The sequence below is a fragment of the Pristis pectinata genome, chromosome 3, assembly GCF_009764475.1.
Source record: "Pristis pectinata isolate sPriPec2 chromosome 3, sPriPec2.1.pri, whole genome shotgun sequence".
Taxonomy (NCBI): Eukaryota; Metazoa; Chordata; class Chondrichthyes; order Rhinopristiformes; family Pristidae; genus Pristis; species Pristis pectinata.
The window spans coordinates 95,226,139-95,250,953 of NC_067407.1; the positions used below are offsets into that span (position 1 = coordinate 95,226,139).

Sequence of the window (24,815 nt, forward strand, 5' to 3'; positions counted from 1 at the left end):
TATTGAATGGCAAAGCTAGTTTTGAAGGGCTGAATGGCCTTCTGCTTTTTTTTCTATATTTCTATGTTAATTCAGTTGATGATCTTTAACATCTAGAGTGTGTAGACCCATGTTTCCGGTTCTGTATGACTATGCCTCGAATCCTACTTCATTGCAATAATTAAATTCATGGTAGTCATTATCTGAATTATTGAACAATTTTCACCTCCCTAAGGGATGGAAGTACATGCATCGCTTCTAGCTATTAAGCACAAAACATTTAAAACATTAAATAAAAGTAAATCCAGGCATAACATAAATAATGCAAATCCAAAAATAAAAGTTAGAAGAAATATTTGACTTAATAGATCCAGTGTGTTCAGCTGATTCTGTCTTCAGTTTAATATCAAGGTTCCCAGTCTGTAATTGTATCTGTTGCTAAAGTTAGTTAATTTACCCATATAAATGGGAGATGAATTATTGATCAGATTTCCTGAGTTGAAATTAAGAAGTAGTCAACTGAAAATGTTTGTGATCGTGGACCCAATAAATAAACAGGACATAAAAATCCCTCACAACATTGCGTACAATTAATAGAGGAATGCAAATAGGGTGGGTCAAGTAGTCAGAATGGGTCTGAATTTTCCTTCCACTCTAGTGTAGCTATTCCAGAAGAAATCGTATAAGTGGAAAAGGCCTTAACTCAGTCAAGTTGAGAAAAACTCTGAATAGGGATTGTATTAAGTTACAAATTGAGTATTAGTTTGTGAGCCCCATTCTTTTAATAAATTTGAATTGAAGTTTTCTCCCTTGCCCTTTGTGGTAATTATGAATCCTGTTGACTTGCAAATACAGTTCCTTCTTCCAGTCCTGAGAACTTTGAGGTGAAGCCACTGGGTGAAAAAGGAACAGCTGTGACTGCATCCTGGGACCCTCCAAATGATCGCAAGGGGAAGGTCACAGGTAGGAGATTATCATTGCTGGTGTTAAATTCTGTGAATAGCATATTATTCCTTTTTTGCTTTACAAGATGAGATCCTAAATCTGCAGTTAAACGTTTTTTTAGAAAGTTAAGCTAAATATGAAATTATACCTGAAGACTATAGTGGTGAACATTCCAGAAACTTCACCTGAACAGTCTAATTTAAAGTAGTGTAAGTGAGTACCAAAGCTAAAATGGGTTTTGTTTTCATTGATATCTCAGATGTCATTTCATCCAAGCCCTTGACCATATCAATATATTTTAGCTTTCGTAAAGCAAATTGACTGACTGGGAAGCCAAGCTTTTACAGCGTGTCTGTAATCAACAGATCAAATTATGGTTTAAAATCCATCCACACGTATCAGTTGAAGCGAGGGCTAGAATCCGAGAAGTGATATTAATCAGTCATGCAAAATACACTTATTCATGATCTGTCATGATTATGTTGGTTGGTCTCAACTGGTTGTTTGATCTCAATCTGACACAATTTAAGCCACTGGTCAATGTTCATGACCTCTGTATGTATCAGTGAGGTGAAGGTAGATCTGAGCTTATGATGAGGTCCTTTTCTCGCCTCTGGTAGTCTTGTAGTCTGCCAACCATTTCTATCAATGTGTGTGCATCAATAATTGCCACATAGGAAGCGTGACATTGTTTGCCTGTGGCCTGAAGCATCATACCACCAAAGCTTGAAGAAAATGAAGCGAGGGGAGAAAATTTTAGAAAACAATTTGCAGGATGAAGATTAAAAAAAAGACATAGCCATTATTGTTTATTTGGATAATTTGAATTTACTTGCATTTAATCCATACTTTGCTCTGAATCTGTTGAACTTTAACCCGTTATGTGTTAACGTTTTTATAACTGTCTAATTAAATGAATTTACTTCAGTGGCAACATAAAAATGACAAGCTTGTGTAGCTAAGGCCAGAATCCAGATTTTAACAAGATATTCAGCAGAAGTTTGATAGTTTTTATTAATTGGCTTAAGACATGATTTATGTTTTCATATATTATTAGCTTTAATTTAATATTATGTTTGTTTATTATGTGTGTTGCCTGCCTAGATGCTTGTGGGTTACACAGATTAGGGAGTTTGTTTATCATCTCACTTTGTAATAGGCTTATTGTTATTTCAGTGCACTGCTAATCAGTAAACGTTAGCAATGCACTTTGTGATCATTCTTCCCACACAGTCACTCCAAAGGAAAAGCAGAATTGTTTTCACTTTCCTCCTTCCAACCATCTGCCAAATCATTTCAGAATACATTGTTTCATACGCCCCGGCTCTCAAACCATTCGGAGCAAAGACGGTTACTTTTACTGGGGATGTTACAACTGCAGTAATTGACGATCTGCAGCCTGGGGAGCGCTATGTTTTCAAAATTCGAGCAGCAAACCGGAAAGGGCAAGGTCCTCAATCTAAGACTCTCAGTGTTGTTCTGCCAAAATGTAAGTATTGCACTTATTTGTGATGAATCATTTTATTTTTCTTATGTTTGTCATTGGACATGTTAGGCTGCTTTCATAAGTTCTATCTGTACACAGGCAATCACAACTAATGTTGCATGGAAGATTATTGGCCCCATTCCCAATTGGAATACACTTGAGCTATTGATTTATGCCATGGATTGTACTTTATGAATGATCAATGTATTTGTTACTAGGTTTGTGCCTCCACTGAGGACAAAGACATTCCTGACAAAAGTCCTGGGTGAACACACTCGAATTGCTTATTTCTGGACCATAAATCAGACTTTGATACAAGATGGAGCTTAAGCAACAGAAGTGAGATTGACAGCTTGTCACTTGCATTTCAAGTGGTGTAAATACTTGATCTGTTGTTTAAAATATGCAGTGAGACACAACTGAAAACAGATAGCAGTTTACCCAATTTCTGTAAAAAGAGCAAATTAATGTTGATATTCATGTACGTTGTAAGGAACTTGCACTTTCCTTTGTAGACTTTACAAGACATCTAGTAGATTTGATATGCATTACATTGAATACTATCTTAGAAACCAGAGGGAAGATTTTATGAATTACCAAGTGCAGGAACGTGGTGTTATTTGACTAGTAATCCAAAGAACATAAGTTCTAATCTCACCAGAACACAGGAATCAAAGAGTCTTATGATGTGGAAGCAGGCCCTTTGGTCCACCTTGTTTGCCATCAAGCATCTATCTATACGAATCAGATTTTACAGCATCTGGCCTGTAGCCTTATATGCTATGCATTTTAAGTACTCATCTAAATATTTTTTAAATGTTGTGAGTGTACTTGCCTTCAGCCACACCTTTGGACAGTGCATTCCAGATTTTAACCACTTTCTGGATGAATAAATTCTTCAAATCCTCCTACCCCTTACTTTAAGCCTATATGCTTTTGATATAGATACCTCACATATGGGGAAAAGCTTCTCACTGTTTACACTAGCTATGCCCCTCATAATTTTGTATACCTCATTCAGGTCCCTCTCAGCCTTCTCCACTCCATGGAAAACTGTCTCAGCCTACCCAGTTTCTGCTCATAACTGAAAACTCTCCACACCAGGTAAAGTCCTGCAGAGAACTGTACATAGTGACGTAACCAGTGTGCCTCCCTGCTCTAATGTTCCATGCCCCAGCGAATGAAGGCATCACTTTGAGAATGTGTATTCTGCCCATTTTTTTTCCAAAAAGATAAGAATTAAAGAACTGTTGCAGGAAAATAGGCAATAGGATTGTTCTAAATGTACAATAAGTCCACTTATATCCTTAGATAAGCAAACCTACTGTGCAAGTATGTGAAAGGGAGTCACCATGTTAAGTGTCCATAAGTACTTGACTGCAAAACAGCACTTTCCCTTTGGGAAGCAAGAGGAGAGCGGCAAGAAATTATTGAGCAATCCCACTTTGATCTTCTCAAGTTTAATAGGTCTTTGAGGTGAAATGATATTTGAAAGATGCTGAATTTTTTGCTAAAAATTATAGAAATCGTCATTGCTCTAATATCTGATACTACTTGTAACCAAATAATGTAAAATACAGCACAACAACTGCATTTTTCCCTGAACTTTAAATCGGGCCTGACATTTCAAAGTAGTGGTATTAAATAAGCCAGGGTGATACTAAGATGCAGAAGGATCAGTAATTATCCCTGAAACATAATTTATAACACATGGTTGGAGCTGAATTTTTGCTTTGATTTTATTACAATGTTGGTCAAACCTACAAGTCTTTGGAACCGCATGAAATGGCAAAGAAAAGTTCAAGAGTTGCAGGACATGCATGGCTTTGATACATGCCTTTTTATTGCTAATATTCCACCTTATAAAATGCATATAAAAGCACTAATGCACCACTTGCTGCATGACCATTAACTGTTGGATCTTAGAGACCTTGGGGTTCCATCTTGGTTGTAGGTCTTTGTTGCCAGAGTGACATGGAGGAGCACGATCAGATGTTGATTTGCAGGGCTACGTAATATCTTGATTGTATGAACGTCTTGAACAATTCAAAGAAAATTGAAAAGAGCCAATTGAATCAAAGGTACTATATTCCTGACACTTCCAGAATTCAATTGTGGACTGTGATTTATGTACCATCTTGAAAGCGTGGTCCTACTGGAATTCCATTAATTCCATTTCTATTGTAGATGTTTCTGTAACAATGATTTTAGGAATCAGTCAGCCTTCATTGATCACGTTGATCATGAATGGATTTACAAGAAAGGTGAAACAGGATCACCACACTGCAAATCTCTCATCTGATCCAAAAATCATCAAGCATTCCTTATAATTTACCACTTTTGCTCAAGTTTGTGTGGTTCTACTTGTGTTTCTGGTGTTTGCCCTAATGTTAAGATGGAGAAAGTGAATGAAGACCCTTGACACGGCCTTCTTGCAGAAGCTTTAACGTGCTCTGGAAGCTGAAGACTGAGATGAAATGTACTCTTATCCATTCATTGGAGTGGCAGGTTGAGAGTTTGCAGATGCCCTTATCAATAAAAAGAATCAGGTGTTATACTTGCTGCTCGTCTTCAAGTTGTGGATAGGACTTTTGCTTTGCTCTTAGAAAGCAATAATAGGCTTCGGCCATTCCTCACACCTACTGAAGACATAGCTGATAGATAACCACTTCACAGGACAGTGGTTTAAGATGTCATTTAGGTTGTCTTTAAATTTCAACTCTGAATTTTTTTTGAACTACTGAGTCCTCCCATTTGAGGGTATAAAGTAAACCATTTCTATTTGTTCATAACATTTTCATATTTCCAGCATCTACTTGCAGGATGATCCCAATAGATAAACAGCAATGAATAGGGAGAAATTCTGGAATTCAGGATAGCATTTCAAGAATCCAATGAGATCTAGATTTTTTTTCTTCCATTCCAGGTATTCCACAGGTGCAATAATGACAAGTTTATGCAGTGGTACATTGGCATTTTCCAAAGCTGCGTGAGGTGTATTCTTGATGTTGAGGCAGTGGATTATTTCTTTTAATCTTACCAAATGCAATGTTTTTTCTTTCTAGTTTCATCCATGGAAACATAGTTAACACATATTGCTGTGGTTTATCTTGAATGCCTGCAGGTTCATGGAGAGTGAAGCTGAATGCTCGAGAATCCTTGATGATTTTGTATTCTGTCTGTAACATCACCGATCTTGGAAATGTGCCCCTCTCAAGTGCAGTGCAAAACTGGAATCTGTTTCATTAGTTACTGTAGTTTTGTGTTATCTTTACATAGACATTTTGCAATGAAAGTTAACCAAACCTCCATCAGAATATGGACATAAAGTGCATGAAAGAACAAATCCAACTTTAGCTGTTCTGTCAGCTCCTTTACTAAACACCAAAATTTGTGCGTGTTGATCACTTCCTAGTTTTGCCTTGATTCTGATCCAGGAAGGTATTCAGCTGAAAACTTGATTAGTTTTGTTGTGACGTTTCAGATTGCTTACTTTATAGGGTGTGAGAAATGCTTCACAGTAAAGGCAAAATGATTGGACATCTTTTACAGTAAATGCAAATACTGGCTTATAAGATTTATCTTCTTTCTTCTTCATACCCATTTCTTAGAAGTTAGTGTTGACATTCCCATCCACAAAATAAATGTAGAGCCTACATTTAAATCTCATCCTGTAATGTGCAGGTCTTCTATTCTGCAAAATGGTGGGGTGGGGGTGAGAGCTCACAAATATGCCACATAGAGTGGTTATATACTGATTATGGGCCATGCATCATCGTAGCCCCATAATACTAAGCACAGTACACACAGCCATGTGTGTTTTATGGTCAGCTACTGGTGCATACTACCAGATGTGCTTACAAAGGTTCGAGCTGTAACCTATGCTGGGTGTCATAGTCCTGTGGCAAAAGGTATATCTACGAAACTTAATGATGCAGATGATTTTTTTTTGAGCCATGCTTGAACTATAAGGGAGTTTCATGTGGCTTGTTAATTGCAATTTGGCCACATCTGTTCCATTGGATAATTTTCTGGGCTAAAGTTGGTTGGACAGGGTAATAGGTAACCCTCTATGTGGTTTTTGTATCATTGAGCAAATACTGGTGTCAAATACTGACTGCTGCTGATATCTAACAAGACTACGAAAAGATCTCCAATGATCTAATCACTTTTAGTAGATAAGGCTTTCCTGTTTTCCTGTCTAAACAGTTTGTCAGAATTCAGCGACCTAACAATCAAACTATTTCACTTAATGATACAACAAACAGTGTTTTGAAGAAACTTCACAATGTTGTAGATTAAAATATCAACAGTTCACTTTTCCACTTCAACCACAAGCACAATTTTCTAGACTACAGCCCAGATGTCAAAATATGCTTTCAATAAAACATTCCTTTTGTGAGGTGTTGTTACATGAAGCCAAAGCATTTTTGTTACATCAGTTAGAGAGTGTCCATGAAACCACTTTGTTTCAGCACTTTTTCCTCAGCATGCTGAGATGCGCTAGTCCTTGTTACAGCATTTTCAGTCACATCTGAAAACATAATGCTATCACGTTCATAAAACAAGATTATTCCCTGCAAAAAAAATTGCAGAAAAATCCAGAAGATTCCACCGCCTTGTTCCTCCTGCCACTGCCAACATTACATGCTCCTTCCACAGTTGTCTCCAGCCCACAGAACTGTGGGACAGATGCTAGACTGCAGTCATGCAACAAAGGACCATGACTGGATTTTTATTGATTGGAGCTGTCCAAAATATTATGATTTAAGATAAAAGCTCCTTCAGTTGCAAGGGACTGCACATCAGCATTTGGATGGGTGAAATCTATGCTTTTGAATGATTCCCACCCGTAAACTCTGTTCAGCAAGCACTAATTTGTAACATCTGACTCACCAAGCCAGTCTGTAACTTTAACAACATGCGATTGCTTTGTCATGCCAGATTTTTGGTTTGATTACAAACATAAGCCAGAAAACCGCAGAACGGTAAGAACAGAATCAAATTTTCTACCCTGTTGTGTTGTCTATAATACCCGTACAATTTGAAACGTTCATTGAGTTTTACAGCAGCTGTGTTCTATTGTAAATATTTTTGCAAAGCAAGCTTAATCTATGATCATCTGGCGTTTTGTAACATTGTGAGATGTATCAAAGGAATAGAATATCTAAAAATTTGAATGCTAAGTATTAGAAATTTAAAATGTAAGCTTTTGAATTTTGGATCACTCATTTGGAAAAGAGCAACTTGAGAAAGAACCTGATTGAATTTTCAGTAGATGATTTCAACAAATTTCAGCTAATGAAATTGTCCTCAAAATCATGCTTAAAATCTATTATATTTTACACTCAGTGGGTGTGACGTAAACACATATCTTTTTTCTTATAGGAAGCTTGCTGGCAAATCAAGGCTCATTATCATAAGTGTCACTAATGAGATGACTGGTGATTTGAGCATTAAGCAGAACCTCCTCCTATAGTGGGATTTTAAATTTTGTTCCATACCATTTGCCTCATTCACTCCTTCCTGCAACAGCTATCTATAAAGGGTAATTGCTCACTGACCCTTTTGTACTAAATAATGGGAGCACTATTAGAGCATCTGGTAGCTCTTTCATTGCTGGTCCCTGAAATTCCAGCTCACCTCACCTGCTCTTCGTTCCTTTGGAGATCCCAATGTAAAAACTGCAGATACTGGAAACCTGAAATAAAAACAGGAAATAATGACAAGCTCATCTCATTGAGACAGGTTGAAATTAAATAAGATTTGCCTGTGCTCAGTGGAATTTTGAAGAATTAGAGGTGATCTCATTGGACCAGAGAAGAATCTGGGAGGGATTTGACAGGTTAAATACAAGAGTCTGTTTTCTCATATTGGAGAATTTAGAACAAGAGGACATTGTCTCAGTAAAAGGAGTCAGCATTTCGGCCTGAACTAAAGAAACCTCTTTCCATAAAGGTTTGTAGAATATAAGTATTTCTTACCTCAGGGCTATGGATGCACATTGTTGGAGTGTATTTAAGATTCAGGTCACTAATCGTTCAGACAGGAAGGAATCAAAGGATATGGAGTTCATGTGGCAAGTCACAAGCTTATTAAGTGGAGCATGTTTGAGAATTGTGTGGTATACTACTGCTGCAGATTTCTTATATTTGCAGCACTTTTGGAGAATGACATGATTTTTTCCCCAGTAGAAGTGGTGTATGTTATGAATCATTCAACATAAGTGTTGAATAGATTAAGAAAGCAGGAGAATTTGATCCATCAGAAGTGGTCTAGCTTATTTAATATAACTATTTTAATTGTTTAAGTTGCTGTTTCCATGATAGTCAAGTTTGTTAAAGAAACAAAAATATATTGAGTGGAAAGGAATGGTTATTGGTAGAAGAGGTATTTATTCAAAGTGTTAGGAGTCCTTTGTCGACAGTTTGCTCAGAGACACAATCTGCACTTTGCGAATAAATCATTGACCATATTTGTAGCTGATTGAATCATTTGTTTGAACAAAAAAAGGGAATCATTTTGTAATGTACTTTAAATTGGCTGTTCTATGCAACATTGGTTGTAATTTTTATATATATTACTTGCTGCATTACTTCACACAGCTTCCAGTTGCTTCCATTTAAATGTTTGCTTGGCATTTTAGTTTTAAAAAATGATGTAATTTTTTTTGATTTAATGACAGAGATATTTTGTACTGACAAAAGTAATTGGATTCTTTTATGTAATTATATGTGTTTCATGTATTCCCTCATATGAAAATATTGCATTTCAACTAAACAATTTGCTCTGGTTTTCTTGGTAGCTGACAACGTTGTTGCAACTTCACCTCGTAGGACCCAAAGCAAATTTCATATTTCTCTCGTATCTGAGTCGTCTTCATCTTCGAAATCCCTTTCCAAAATGCCTTCATCGTACGTGCCAGCTTCTAAACCCATCTCTGTTTTCAGATCAAACATGAGAAAATCTTCTGATCCTCCTCCTGACTCTAAATCATCTTCACAGTCATCTGGTTCTGATACTAAAACAGTTCAAAACATGCATTTGGCTTCCTCATTAATCCATCCGTCTCCCCCCTCAACACCATTGAAATATTCGGCAACAAACCTGAGAAGAAACAGTCAAACGTTAAACAGAGTAAGGTCTACCTCTTCTGCATCGTCATCCAACAGAAGTCCAATTCAGCTAAGAATACCGAATTCTGAAGCAGGTCCCAAAAAGCAAACTGTTTCTGGCTCTTCACCTGCTCTGATACAAAATGAAGCAAAAGAGCCAAGTCATGATGAGTCCAAACTTCGGACTTCATCCACTCTTCCCTCTTCCAGGTCTTCTGTGTATCCAGAGGAAGAGGAAGAAGAGTTCAGTGTAGAAGAGGAAGAAAAAGCTGAAGACGAAAACAAAAAAGAGGAGAATCCCATTTTAACCAAGTTGAAGCAATCTTACCATAATTCCATGCTGAACAGACAACCTTTAAATGTACAGTCACCAAAGTCATTCTCTGTAGCTGATGCTACTCTGAAACGGCCAATATCAAGAACAAGTTCAAATTCACATCCATCTCGCACAAAGGCACCAATAATCTCCTTGACATGGCCTACTCTACCTAGAAGAAAAGTTAGTCCTGATCCAGATAAAAAACCAGTTTCCACAGCATCTTCACATTCATCCACACAGAGAAATCTTGTCTCTGGATCCAGTTTTCTCAATAACAGACGTACTTCTGGGTCTAATAAAAGCACCCTTATTCCTTCTGTTTCTCCTGTCATATCCTCCTCTTCTATATCCTCAGAAAGTAATCACAGATCTTCGTGGACAAATCCTATGGCCCATTCCAGTTATAGCAAAGTACTGTCTGGTGGTGATAGAAAACAAATTTCCAATTCTGCGTCTTCTGAACTAAAACCCACCACGTCCAGCAGTTCCTCTCAGCATTTTGCATCTTCATCAACTAAGTTATCTTCAGGAAATTCAGGTCAATTTTCACTGTTGGATTCTAATTTCCCTACTACCAAACTGTCATCTGGGACTGAGAGAAAACCATTTTCCTCTCAGGCTTTCTCCCAGTCCCAAGCTTCTTCAACAGTCCAGTCCTCCACTGCAGAAGGTTCACGGTCAGTTTTGCCAACAAATCGCCTTTCTGCCTCCCCATTTACTAACGCTAGAATGCCTGATGGTAGAAGTAGGGCACTTTCCTCTTTAGCACAATCACGATCTCCCTCTTCATCATCTTCCTCTTTACAAGGGCATTCTCATTCAGTTGAACGAACACATTCCTCGATTCCCAATGGAAAAATTGTAGCAATTCCTCCGACGCAATCAGTTACACCTTTAATATCTCAGTTTATCCCTTCATTGTCATCTTCAAGACACTCCAGACAACGGTTAACTTCACTTCCATCAGGGTCCAAAAGAACAGGAGGTCGACAACCTGTACCTCCATCCTCACCACGCGTTTCAGTATCACATTCCCCATCTTCAACGTCTTCAAATCGACAGCTTTTCCCTGGAACACGAACACGGTTTCCTTTGAGAACAAATAACATTGGAGAACTTGTACGTGCAGGAAGGTTTCGGCAGTTTGGAAAGACCAGCCCTGACCAGTGTAAGTGTTAGCAAATTAAAGCAAGGAAGCACTGAAGGCATCCAATGGGTCAGGCAGTATCAGCAGAGGGAGAAGCTGTTGATGCTCCAAATCAATGACCTATTGTCAGAATTAGAAAAACTTTACAGGTTCTGTAGTTGTGTGGGAAGGATAAAGATGATTGGGGAGTAAGGCACAAGGTGGAATAATGGAGAACAACACCTTTAAAGACAATGAAGAGCTGAAATAAATTAGCATGTGAAAATAAAATATTGAAGTCACTTATGGGACTGAAAGGCAATTAATCCCCTGGTTGCTCCACATCCTAGGGTTTTGAAGGAGGTGGCTTTGGAGGTAATTGATGTCATCTTCCAAGTTCCTCAGATTCCAGAATGGTTTCAGATTGGAAATAGCAAAAGTAACTTCACTATTTAAGATGGAAGGGAGAGGGAAACAGGAAATTAAAGACTAATTGGGCTGACATGAACATTGGAGAAAATAGTGGAAATGATGATAGAGAAAGTGATAACAGGGTACTTGGAAAATACCAATATGATTTGGCAGGGTCAATATGGATCTTTGAAAGGGAAATCCCGTTTGACAAATGTATTGCTTTTTGAGGTTGTAACTTAGAGTAGATAAAGAGAAACCAATGGATATGATATATTTGGAATTTTGGAACACCTAAGGTTAAGTGAATAGGCAAGGACGTGGCAAATGGATTATAGAATGGCAAAATGTGAGATCATCCAATTTAGGTGAAAAATATCAAGTTGGACTATTTTGTAAATGGTGAGAAATTGAAAGCTGCTGACATTCAGAGAGACCTGGGTGCCCTTGCACACTAATCAGAAAGTTTACAGGTATAGAAAGCAATTAGCAAAGCAAATTGAATGTTAGCCTTTATTGCAAAAAGATTTAAATATAATAATAGAGATGTCTTGTTCCAATTATTTATGACCCTGTTGAGATCAAATTTGAAATATTGTATACAGGTCCATTTCTCTTCCCAAGGAATGATACACTTACAATTGAGGGAGTGCAGTGAAGGTTCACCTGGTTTATTCCTGGAATGGCAGGTTTGTTGCATGAGGAGAGATCAAGCAGACTGGGCCATCAGGTTCTTGAGTTTGAAGAAAGAGAGGTGATCCCATTGAAATGTACAGAATTCTGAAGGGTCTTGACAGGGTGATGCACTGATGTTTTTATTGCTGGGTCACAATCAGCAGGGGTCACAATCTCACAAATAAGGGATTAGCCATTCAGGAAACAGATGAGAAGAAATTTCTTTATCCAGGGATTGGTAAGAAACTTTGAAATCTCTACCCAAGAAGGCTGTGGAAGCTCTGTCACTGAGTATATCCAGAAATGAGATTCACACTTTTGGAGATATTAAGGGAATCGCTGTTTACAGGGTTAATGCAGGAAAGTGACATTGAGATAAATATCAGCGCTGACACTGAATGGTGGAGCAGGCGCAGGGGACCAAATGCCCTACCTCTGCTATTTCCTGTTTTTATTTTGTTTTAAAATTGTTAAGCTCTGTGTTAGAGTCTCAAAGCTCTAAAGAGCCTAGCATTAACTTGCTGGACTTCACACACAGACTCAGCTTCATTGTCCTCCACCTCCTTCACTGTTCCAGTGAGTTTGGGGTGTATGGAGAATTAAAGTGGTGAGATAGCTGGATAACTGGACTAAACTAAGACATTCAGCAAAAGTGGTTACTGAATTGTTCTTTAGTTGTTTTGATGTAGAGGAGACATCATGGAATATTAACTATTTCTCTTTCCAGAGAAGCTGCCTGATTTGATTTTGTCTTCCTTTTTTAATTGGTATTTCTACTAGTCATAGTGTTTTGCTTTTGTTTAGTTACTTGTAAAGATTTTATTGGAATCTCTGTGGTTCAATTTTAAATGGAGCCACACTTTTTTGTTGGGGGAGGCAATTGTAATTGAAGCATTTGCAAGAACTCAACAGAGCGTGAAGATGGTTAAAGGAGAGTAGATATGAAGTGGAGCTCTTAAATGATGAGACTTTACATCTTGGAGTGGTAGTTGCTGTGTCTCCTGATTAAAATGGTTCAACATTGTCATTTTGGGGATGTAAACTGTTGCTGACTAGAATAGCCACATTTAGCATATTGACTGCACCTCCATGTCCTGATAAAATTGCTGTGCAATTGTCTTTGTGAGCTCTTTTAAAAAATGGTGTATTAAGCACTAATGGCAAATAGCCATTATCCCAAGTGTTGACAATTCTCATTGAGATAATTAAATTGATTAATCTTCCTGTGTAGAAAAATAAAAGTGTCTTTTTGTACAGCCCAGAAAAAAAGTACAACTAAAAAAGTAGAGCAAGACAGTTGAAGAATGGTGTGGTGATGGCGCACATCTTCATTCAAAGTAGTCGAAATCCGAAATTCAATTCCAAAATAGTCATAGAGTCTTACAGTACTACAGCACAGAAACAGGCCCTTTGGCCCATCTAGTCCATGCTGACCTGATCTTCTGCCTAGTCCCATTTACCTGCACCCAGACAATATCCCAACAAACCCCTCCCATCCATGTACCTATCATGTTACAATTGAACCCGCATCTACCACTTCCACTGGCAGCTCATTTCACACTCGTACCACCCTCTGAGTGAAGATGTTCCCTGTCAGATGCCCCTTATATATTTAATCTTTCACCCTATGTCCTCTAGTGCTAGTCTCACCCAACCTGAGGGGAAAAGGTCTGTATGCACTCAACCTATCTATACTCCTCATAATTTTGTATACCTCAGATCTCCCTCCATTCTCCTGTGCTCAAGGGAATAAAGTCCTAACCTATTCAACCTTTCCCTATAACTCAGGTCCTCATGTCCCAGCAACATCCTTGTAAATTTTCTCTGCACCCTTTCAAGCTTATTGGTATCTTTCCTGTAGGTAGGTGACCAGAACTGCACATACTACTCCAAGTTCGGCCTCGCCAACATCTTGTACAACTTCAACATAACATCCCAACTCCTGTTCTCAGTGCACTAATTTATGAAGGCTAAAGTGCCAAAAGCTCTCTTTACAACCCTATCTACCTGTGATGCCACTTTCAAGGAACTATGGATCTGTATTCCCAGGTCCCTTTGTTCTACCGCACACCTCGGAACCCTGCCGTTCACTGTGTAAGTCTTACCCTGGTTTGTCCTCCCAAAGTGCATCACCTCACACTTGTCTGCATTAAATTCCATCTGCCATTCTTCAGCCCATTTTCCTAACTGGTCAAGATCACGCTGCAAGCTTTGATAGCCTTCCTCGCTGTACGATTGGTTAGACATGACATACCACACACACAGCCATGTTGACTGTCCCTAATCAGGCCCTGTCTATCCAAATACTTGTATATGCTACCCCTCAGAATACCTTCCAATAATTTACCCACATCTGATGTCAGGCTCACTGGCCCATAATTTCCTGGCTTATTCTTAGATCCTTTGAAAGCCGTTGAGCCTTAGAGTCAATAGAAAATTTGCAGACCGAGTTTGATAGATTTTTCCAGAGGCAAACTCATGAAGGATTACAGACTTAAGGAGGGTAGATCGAATTCATGTACAGATCAGCCACAACCTAACTGAATGACTTAAGGAGCTGAAAGGCTCAATTCTGTTCCTACTTCATCACAGCTTTCCTCAAATGGTGAGTTCAATGCAGATGGAACTGGGAACAGTTGTCATTTTTGAGGATGTTTGGTGCACAGTGAGGGTCTAATATTGTATTAAGAGGTATTTTGTATGTTTTCTTTGATAAAATAAGTGAAGTTCTAAATGAATACTTAACAAACATTGAATGCATAATAGATAAGATATTAAAAATATTACTTATCATATTTGATTTGGCACAGGGAAAAATAGGAGACCAAACTTGACAGCTGAAAGAGGGAATAAAGTTTCATCGAGCAAAGAAAGTAACGAAAAGACAGCTGGGCGTCGAGTCATCACTGGTCCTCAGAACACTAAATGGGTTGAGTATTTCTTGCACAATTGATTTTGCAAATGTCAAGTCACCAATGATGTGAGTCCAATACAAGGGCTGATCAATTTATCAAGCATATTCTCATCAGGCTTATTAGGCAAAGGCTGCTACTGTGTCTAATTGGTTAATAACTTCGAAACAGATTGTGGACCTTGATCGTGGAATTCTGATGAATCCTGAAGGACGAGTCCTCCAAGATACAGAGGGAAATCCACTCCGAATACAATTGGGATCAGATGGGCGAACAGTATTAGGTTTGTGCAATTTAATTCTGGGTCTTTGGATAAATCTTGCCTTGCAAAAGGTAAAGCAGATCTTAACCTCCATTTGATGTTTAATATGATAGTGCTGAATGCAAGCAACAAAAGTTTGCTAATGAACTTTATTGTGGAATTATAAGATTTGGCACTTGCTGCTGCTTGGCTCTGTGGTAGATTCAGGTCATTTTTCTTGAAAAATATCTCCTCATATCAGAAGATGTTCCATCAGGTGTATTCAATATTGGGATATTGTATGTTTCACATGCAAATATTATGACTTGTAGCTAATCATGTTCTTGTATTGTAATGATAAGCACATCTTCTGTCCACTGTTACAGATGAGGAAGGAACCCCGATCTTGAGTCCAGATGGTTTAGCTCTGTTTGGACATGGGCGAGATAGTAAGCCTTTAGATGGCCCAAAAGATAAGCCAATTTTGTCAGTTGGAGGCAAACCTGTCATTGGATTTGTCCGGCAACTAGGAACAACAGTTGTCCCGACCACAACCACCACAACAACGACTACAACAACGACTACAACCACCACACCAGAGCCGACTACAACCACCACACCAGAGCCGACTACAACCACCACACCAGAGCCAACTACAACCACCACACCAGAGCCGACTACAACTGAGCTAACAACTGAACCGACTACAACTGAGCTAACAACTGAACCTACAATGGTGGTTCCAACATGCCCCCCAGGCAGTATTGTGAGGCTGGATGAAAATGGTTATCCTGTTCTGGGTCCTGCCGGAAAAATTGAATGTGATATTGAAGGTGAGAATTTGTGGAGGTGAAGTGCATACATCAGAAAGTTACTGAAGCCTGTAACTTTTTTCTTAGAATGTTAATGGTACTTGTTAATGAGTTGATATCATATTGATATGCACGTTACAGTCACTGATTGGAAATAACTATTTTGTTTTACACTCTGAGGGCAATACCCTGCAGCTTTTGGAAAGGTACTTAGTCAAATTTCAATATTAGAACTGAATTAAACAGGTAGGTAGAATTGTGAATGAATTCTCTCTGAATAGGCAGATCAACAACGAGGGAAGAAATGAGACTGGAGATCTCACCGTGTGTTGATTGGGGACAAAAAAATGGTCTCCAAGGAAATCTGCTTTTATTTAGACATTGCTGTCAATACTTGTGTGTTCAGAAATTGGGCTTTTTAAAGCCACTAAACAGATGACTGGATGTTCAATATAGTAGGCAACCACAATACATTTTGTCCTGGAAGTGATCAGCCAATCACTTTGACAAAGGCTTCTGCACAGGCATCCAGCTTGTACACCTGAAATATTGGTCCTTTGGATGTGCAGATACGAGTTGTTCGCTTTACAAAATGTACCTTTTGTTGATCTGCATGTTATAGTTAACATTCTTGTGCATTTGATAACCAATCTTTTGGTCCTGAAAAGCAATGATGGAGGTTTCCATTTCAGAACTTTTTAATTTGTTTACATTGTTATGGATCAGGAGGACATGGTGGTTCTAAAATGAAAGAAACACAGTCAAATTGCCAAGTGAGCCAGAATTCCATAGAACGGGCCATTGACAGAATGATAAACCAAGGAAGTGCTCAGCAGGTCATGCAACATGGGTGGAGTGAGAAAACAAGTCCAATATTTCAGGTTGAAGTATTTCATGTTTTCTTCACATGGTGTGGAGAACTCTTTGGGTTGTGCAGGCCATAGCATTGTGTTCAGTGGTTTTAAGTGATCCTTTACCTTGTCAATTCAAATATGATTGGCAGCTGTAAATAACGGAGCAAAACAACTGCCCTCAGTTTTAATAAATTAGATGTTCTTATGAAGGAGCAACAAGAATGCAAGCCAATAAATGCAGAGAAGAATCTGAATGAAGAAAATGTTTTAAAAATAATAAAGGCATTGTCACAAAATTGTCAGAATTAAAAAACCATGGCCAAAAATGTAATGAAACCTGTAACTTGTTCTCCAATTATCCCAAACTGATGCAAGAACTCCTTCATCCTCACAATGATTGCAAGTAACTTCATTTTCAATGTTGTGTTTATCTGTCCTTTCAGCAACTGACTGTACAGATTAATCTCAGGCCAGATATGAATTTTTGAGTAGAACACATGATCAAATACATTTTATGTGATTTCTCCCAGCATAGAACTTTGCTCAACTAAGTTCAGTAAGTGAGTGAACCAGATTTAGAGTTCAGTGAGATGTTCCCCAAAGCTAATTACTGGAAAATCCCTATTGGTGCCATTGAGGGAACTTGTACACAGGAAGCAGAGTCTTGTAATCTTATATAGATATTCAAGAAGTTGATTGCAAGCAAAGTTGATGCCTTAGACATTAAATGAAAATCAAAAAACTGCAGATGTGGGGAGTCTGAAATAAAAACATTTCTGGCAGATTAAATGAAGAGTCATGGACCTGAAATGTTCATTTCATTTCTCTTTTCACAAATGTTGTCCAAGCTGCTGTGTGCTTTGAGCATTTTCTGTTTTTTAATTACCTGAGACATTAAAATTTTTTGAAGTAAGCACATTTTGGTATGATCCCATTTCAAGTGACTTAATTCATGAGTTAAAGGAGAAGCCTGTATGGGAGTATATAAAATCGGGAGGTATTTCCAGTGTAAAGGCACACCACTCCTCTCTCAAAAGAAAGCTCCAGCTCTCATTTGGGTGGTCCAAATATTAATATGATATTACTTTAGCATTCTACGTGTCTTCTCCACTCTAAGAGTTTATAGAATCGTAATAAATATATTGCTTCCTGTTTTCCAACACTGCAAGCACAATGATGCCAGAGGAAACTTGTTAATTAAATCCTGCAAATGGTAATATTTAAAAATACAAGTAATTTTAATTGTCTTTAATTGTGGTTGCAAGATCTGGCATCTCAGCAGGGCAATGACATGATATCTCCATGCTGTTTCCATTTTAAAGCATTCCTCTGTGTGCTACTGATATACTTAGCTCTTGGCTTGGGCATGCACACATCATCATTGGCATTGTTTCAGTGAGGCTAGTGGGAGCAAATGTGCTTAGTAATAGTTTACGAAAGACTTTTGTTTTATAGAACAAGCAAATCATAAAATGTTGTGGAAGTCATGTGCACAACAAAACTTTTTATTTTTAATTGTTTATTTCATTAAGTTTATGTAATTAAACAAACCAACAGGGTCAACATGATTTTTTGAAAGGGAAACCATGTTTGACAAATTTGCTGATGTTTTTAAGGATGTAGTAAGAAGAGTGGATAAAGGGGAACTCGGCATTATGAAGTATTTCAATTTTCAGAAGCCATTAGATAAGATGCCACATAAATGATAAGAACACAAAGGTTTGACGTGGATAATGGAAAACAGAGTCAGGATAGTGCTGTGCCACAGAGATCAGGGCTGGCAACTTAACAATTTTCAGTCTATTTTAATGATTTGCATGAAGGGACCAAGTGTACAGTATTTTGCTATATTTGCTGATGATGCAAAGTTAGGTGGGTTGGCAAATCATGAGGAGGACGCTAAAAGCCTGCAAAATGATATAGAAAAGTTAAATGAATGGCTGAGCAGTTGACAGAAGGCATACTCTGCAGGGAGAAAGGGAGGTTATTCAGTTCTAATCCAAGACTTGATTTCTGAAATTGAAATTCACACATGGGAAATCCAGGGCTTCAGGCCACCTGAACTGATTCTCCTGATGACAACTATTTCCCAGTGAGTGTATTCCCAACAGAGGAGTCAGAATTCTGCTCAGGACATTAATAAAAATTATTTTAAGAAGTTTCCAAATATAGTTTGACAGCTACATGACATTTTTTTTGCTCATTAGCTTTTCCGAAGAGGAAAATTAATTAACAGCACACAATGTAATTTTTCCTTATTGGTTTTAAAAGGCCAGTTAATTCAGAGTTTGTTGGATAGACCACTCATATTACATTCATTAATCAGCTCACAGGAGTCTCTTTTAAAACAATCAACCATAGCTCAGTATAATATATAAATTAATTTCCTTCAGAATTAAATTCATAAATTTTAATTAAAGGAAAGAAAAACTGTAAGCTAGAATCAAACACAAAATACTGGCTATAATGGAGCAGGTCAATCTGCATTTGTAAGGAGAAAAGTTATCATCTGTTCCGATGAAGTATTCACCCAGAAAGGATATTCCAGCTATTTTTACAAGTGACCGAGAAGCCGGGTATCTATTTCTAGTACATGGGGAAAAAATATGAATAAAATCATAACCTGTTTCTGAAGATTATCATAGAAGTATTTTGCAAGATCACTGGTGACTTTGTGATGAATAAAATACTTCTATTTAGTTGAGCTTGTATTGAAACTCAGCTTTCTGTCTACTGAATCCAGCTTCTCTGCAAAATCCAAACTGAGCTGCAAAAACAATAAATATAGTTTGTAGTTACTGTTCTGCTATGAAAATCATGACTGGCTCCTTTGAAATGATTACATTTGTGTTAAAATAACATAAGGAATAATTTCATTGGAACATGTAACTGTGTTAATACTGTGCAAAAATTTGCAAGGAATCTTGGTTTCTTGTACTGGTCTACAACAATACAAATTGTCACTTCAAAATAATTTTGTTTGTGTTTGCACAACTTCAACAGAAGAGTCTTCAGGGATGGGACCTGATGTGATGCCAACAGTTTCCATGAAAGATGATTTTCTGGATTCTTTAGACATTAAAGAAGGTACTGCCTGGGTATGGGTATTTCTCTTTTTGTGCTGCATTTATTAAAATTTGTGTACGCTTTCCTCTGCATTCCTTCCAAGAATATGTACTTAAATTGGGAAACTGAAGGTCACGTTTCCTTAAAGATGCCTCTCTGCTAGTTTCAGTAGTTCATCATAATCATCAGGACAGGCTTGCTCTTGAAAAGTATTGCAGAACCCTATTGAAATAGTCCATTGGGACCAAATCCCAAATTTGAGATCACTGTTGGCTTTAAGATCAACAAGGAACTTGGTTCATGCCTAGAACCTTTAACCTCTCAAATTTTTAAATCGGTAAATTGGTTCAGTATTGTCATATGTACCGAGGTACAGTGAAAAACTTGTCTTGCATACAATTCAGACAGATCAATTCATTACAACAGTACATTGAGGTTGTACAAGGTAAAACAACAAGAGTGCAGAATAAGGTGTTACAGTTGGAGAGAAAGTGCTGTGCAGGTAGACAATAAGATGCAAGGTCGTAATGAGGTAGATTGTGAGGTCATGTCCATCTTAACGTACCAGGGAACCATTCAATAGTCTTCTAACAGCGGGATAAAAGCTGTCCTTGAAGCCTGGTGGTATGTGCTTTCAGGCTTTTATATCTTTTGACTGATGGGAGAGGGGAGAAGAGAGAATGTCTGGGGTGGGTGGGACCTTTGGTTATGCTGGCTGCTTTACTGAGGCAGTGAGAGATGTAGACAGAGCTCATGGAAGGGGGGCTGGTTTCCATGATATGCCGAGCTGCGTCCACAGCTCTCTGCAGTTTCTTGCGGTCACGGGCAGAGCAGAGCAGACTCAATTCCCTCTGCTGAAGGTTTGTTTGATTTTTTTTTCTGCTTCTGGAATTATTGCGCTTCTGGAATGACAAGTATATGTAGACCAGAAGAGATCAATGTCCTTCTGACATAGTGTAGGTGGCTGAAGGAATTATCTGCTATCTTAGTGCACTTGTGAATAAATTACATTTGCAATAGATTGGAATAAAACATAGAGAATGAGTTTGGTAATGTTTGTTTATCTGATCTGAGATTAGGATCATTTTGTCTCTAATATGCATTAAACCCAAGATATTAATCATACATATATTAAAATTCCAACCAAATTTCAGGTCCTTAACTCTTCAGTAGCATTTACACCTTCAATGTTACTCTGCTTTTCTCCCCAAATTACTATGGTCAGTTCTTGTTCCATGTTACGTTGTAGAAACAACTAGGAAATGTTAAACCTTGCTTCCATGTGTCTGCTGAAAGCTTGAGTCGTTCTCTTACTTGGGTTAAATAATTGTGGCACAGATGAAAAGCTCTGGTGGAGACGATTCACTGAAGTATCTTTAAACGTGGAGCACTAAAGACTTTGTTGGGTATTTTGTTCCGGATTCAGATTGCTAATCTGTTGGCAAATTGATATGTGGGCACAATAGTTGGAAAAATAATGCTGAGTTTCACAATTCCTTCCACAATTATTTGTCAAAGGAAACAATCATTTGAAAAAAGATGAGACAAGATGATAAAAAGACTCGTGACCAAATTTTTAAAGTAATAAGTCCATCTATTTTATGTTGCACTGGAATGGAAAAGTATTTTCTTTTACTGTTTCAAGTAACACATTGGCCAATATTTTAGATGAAGTCATAGAGATGTACAGCATGGAAACCGACCTTTTTGCCCATCTACACCTATTCCATTTACCTGCATTAGGATCATATCCTTTTACACTTTGCCTATTTAAGAGCCTGTCGAAATGCCTCTTAAATGTAGTGATCGTATCTGACTCCACCACCTCTGGCAGCAAGTTCCAGATACCAACCGCTCTCTGTGTAAAATAAAAACTTTCCCCTTAAGTCCCCTTTAAAACTCTTTCCTCTTGCCTTAAATCTATGCCCTTGTATTTTTGATACACCCTACCAAGGAAAAAATATTCTGACAATTTACCCTCTCAGCCTCCTTTGCTTCAGGGAAAACAAGCCCACCCTATCCAATCTCTCTAAATAACTAAAATCCTCCAATCCAGGCAGCATCCTGGTGAATCTCCTTTGAACGCTCTCTAGCACACCCACATCTTTCGTTTAGTGTGGTGACCAGAAATATATGCAATACTCCAAGTAACTGGTGTTTTATAAAGTTGCAACATAACATCGTAACCTTTACATGTATATTCTCTGCCCCAACCTATGAATGCAAGCATTTGTTTTTTGTTTGCATGTGAATGCAAGAAACATTTGTCATTTTCCTTCTTCACCCTCCTATTTTCCTGTGTTGCCACTTTCAGGAAATCTGGATTGAACCCCAAGGTCCCTCTGTTCATCAACCATTTACTGTATATATTCTATCCCAATTTGACTTTCCAAAATGTATCACCTCACACTCGTTGGGATTACATTCCATCTGCCACTGCTCTGCCCAACTTTGTATCTGATCTATATACTGCTGTAGCGTGAGACAACCCTCCATGCTATCCATCACACCATCAATTTTTGGGTCATCTGCAAACTTACAAATTATACCTCCTACAACATGGTGTAAATATCTCAGTAAATTTGTTAGGTATTAGATGATTTAATGTCATGATTATTTTAATGTATTTTTATTGTATTTACCTAGGATTTCGGCTAATTACAACTACAGCACCTACAACAACTGAGTCTCCAACAGAAGTGGAACCTGCTAGGTCATTCAATGCAATTCCGCAATCAAAGTTTGATGTGGCAGGAAAAAGACGATTTGTAGGTGTGTATACAACTTTCAAAGGTTTTTCTAATGTGCTTGAATGTTTTCACATTTACTCACCTGTTATAAATTATGTTCACCTGTGAACCATTTGTGTTTGCTGGTGACTTAACCTCTGCCGATCCTCTCAGTGGGAATTTCTTAAAACCGCTTGGAGGGTTTCTGGAAGTGAGGTCTTGGATGGCAGCAGAACCATTCTCACCAGTATGGTTTTTGTGGGCTGGCCTGTCCTCAAAACAAGTCTACCCAAAATTGGAAAAAAATCGTTAACAGCTCACCACGTCGTGCTCTGCATCAATCAAAATTGCTGAAGTTATATAATGCCCTATTTTTGAGATCTTATGAAACATTAAAAAATTTAAAACAAAACAGAACAACAATTAAGGACTAAACAATCAAGAATAAAAGCTGAAGTATTTGACAACAATTCTAAACGTGATAACATTTAATAATCCCTCTTCCTCTCACTCTTTCTCCACCCTCTCAACACTCCTCTCCCCTGCTCTTCCCACTGTTTCTTTCTACCTTCCACGCTACCTTGTTCCTTTTTCCCCCTCTCCCATTCTCCTTTCCCTCACCCCCACTCTTGCCTGCTTATAATAAATGTGATTAAAATAACAAATATGACTAAATTGCATCAATATAACTATGATAGGTCAAAAGTGCATAAGTTCATAAAGTTTGAGTAGACCAGAATTCACAGGGTTGCCATGATGAAGACGGATGATTTTTCCAGCCATAAACATATGTAATCAATCTTAACCTGCCTGCAGAAATTTTCCTTCTGTCCAAAACACATTGCCTTCATTAACTTCAGTCTTCTGGAATGTTCTATAGGTGGTGCAGAGCAACTGATTATCCAAGAGCATCTAATTAATTGATATATACTTCGGAAGTGAATGACTGCTTATATATTTTGGAACTGTTCCAGTCACAGTACATGTTTGTATCAGAACAGTGGCAACACTTGAACAACACTAAGTTGCATTCAAGTGTTTTGGAATATTCTAAGAGTGTGATAAATAATGGCTAAAATAAATAAATCTATAATCTATCCTAAAACTGAACTATCTGTGATCTCAGTTTTGATCATGTAACAGCAACTATAAGAAAAGGAGTATTTAAATGCATTGCCCCCATCCCCCCACCCCTGCGCCCACTCTTACTAAACTTTCCTGTATTTATTTAAAATTTTTAGTTTTTTTAATTTAAGAGAAACAAAGTGAAGTGAATTAGCACTGCCCTGTAGTGCCAATATCAAAATTGAAAAGATTAAATGAGAAAATGAGTTTATACAGAAGTGAATCTGCAGAATTCTGGGAACACAGTAGTTTTGGAAGTGTCTGTGTGTTGAGGAATATCCAGGGGCAGCAGGTTAATCTTCTGGAACTGGAGAAGGTAAAATTGAGGGGATTGAGTGACAGCCCCCACTGGGGAAAACTGGACCAATATTTGTTGTCTATTATTATGGGCATAGGAAAGCGCTATTAAATAAGCAATTACAGTATTTCACTAACCCAACTGGCATTTCAACAGCCAGTATTGTGATTAACTTAAGTGATATAAGAACTCCGAGTAAGAGTCAGAATTTGGGGTAAACTCACTCAGACTATAGCAGGAAAGTTTTGAAAGGCTAACATTTTTCAAGGATGATTGGGATCTTCTTGGGAAATTTAGAGATATGGATACATCATTCATCAGGCTTACCTTTACTTAGGTTGGACATTACTTTGATCCTCATTTTTATGAGGTTCAAGTAAATATTTGTTTCCCTTCTAGCTCTTATTTATTTTTGCTTCCTTTTTGTGAGCCTCCGTTAGTCTTCATCTCACTTTCAAGCATTTACTTTTTCTTTATGTCACTTATATAAAGTAATGTTTCCTTCTGTGCATCTCCTCCACTGTTGAGCTCCCCTCCCCCTCCCCCCCCCCCCCCGTATTTACTGTCCCATTCTCTCTGTTTTTCTCCATATTCCCCTCTCTGTCTTCCGCATTATTTTTCCACTTTTCTCATCTTTTGGAATTCATATCCAGAGTATTTGTCAAACCCAATACGTAGAAGTATTTAGCTAGGTTAGAGCGACCTGAAGTATGACTGTTGCA

The 24,815-nt window shown here is 38.0% G+C and overlaps 1 protein-coding gene across 1 annotated transcript in view; it reads left to right on the forward strand.

The window, feature by feature from the left end:
* Positions 1–24,815, forward strand: part of fndc1 (fibronectin type III domain containing 1) — a 151,637-nt gene that overhangs the window by 81,531 nt on the left and 45,291 nt on the right. The window contains exons 9-17 of the mRNA XM_052011235.1: positions 835–942; positions 2,225–2,413; positions 9,216–11,012; positions 14,867–14,985; positions 15,140–15,251; positions 15,596–15,722; positions 15,795–16,042; positions 19,879–19,962; positions 22,588–22,713. Coding sequence (XP_051867195.1) covers positions 835–942; positions 2,225–2,413; positions 9,216–11,012; positions 14,867–14,985; positions 15,140–15,251; positions 15,596–15,722; positions 15,795–16,042; positions 19,879–19,962; positions 22,588–22,713 — 2,910 coding nt within the window. The remainder of the gene's footprint in view (positions 1–834; positions 943–2,224; positions 2,414–9,215; positions 11,013–14,866; positions 14,986–15,139; positions 15,252–15,595; positions 15,723–15,794; positions 16,043–19,878; positions 19,963–22,587; positions 22,714–24,815) is intronic.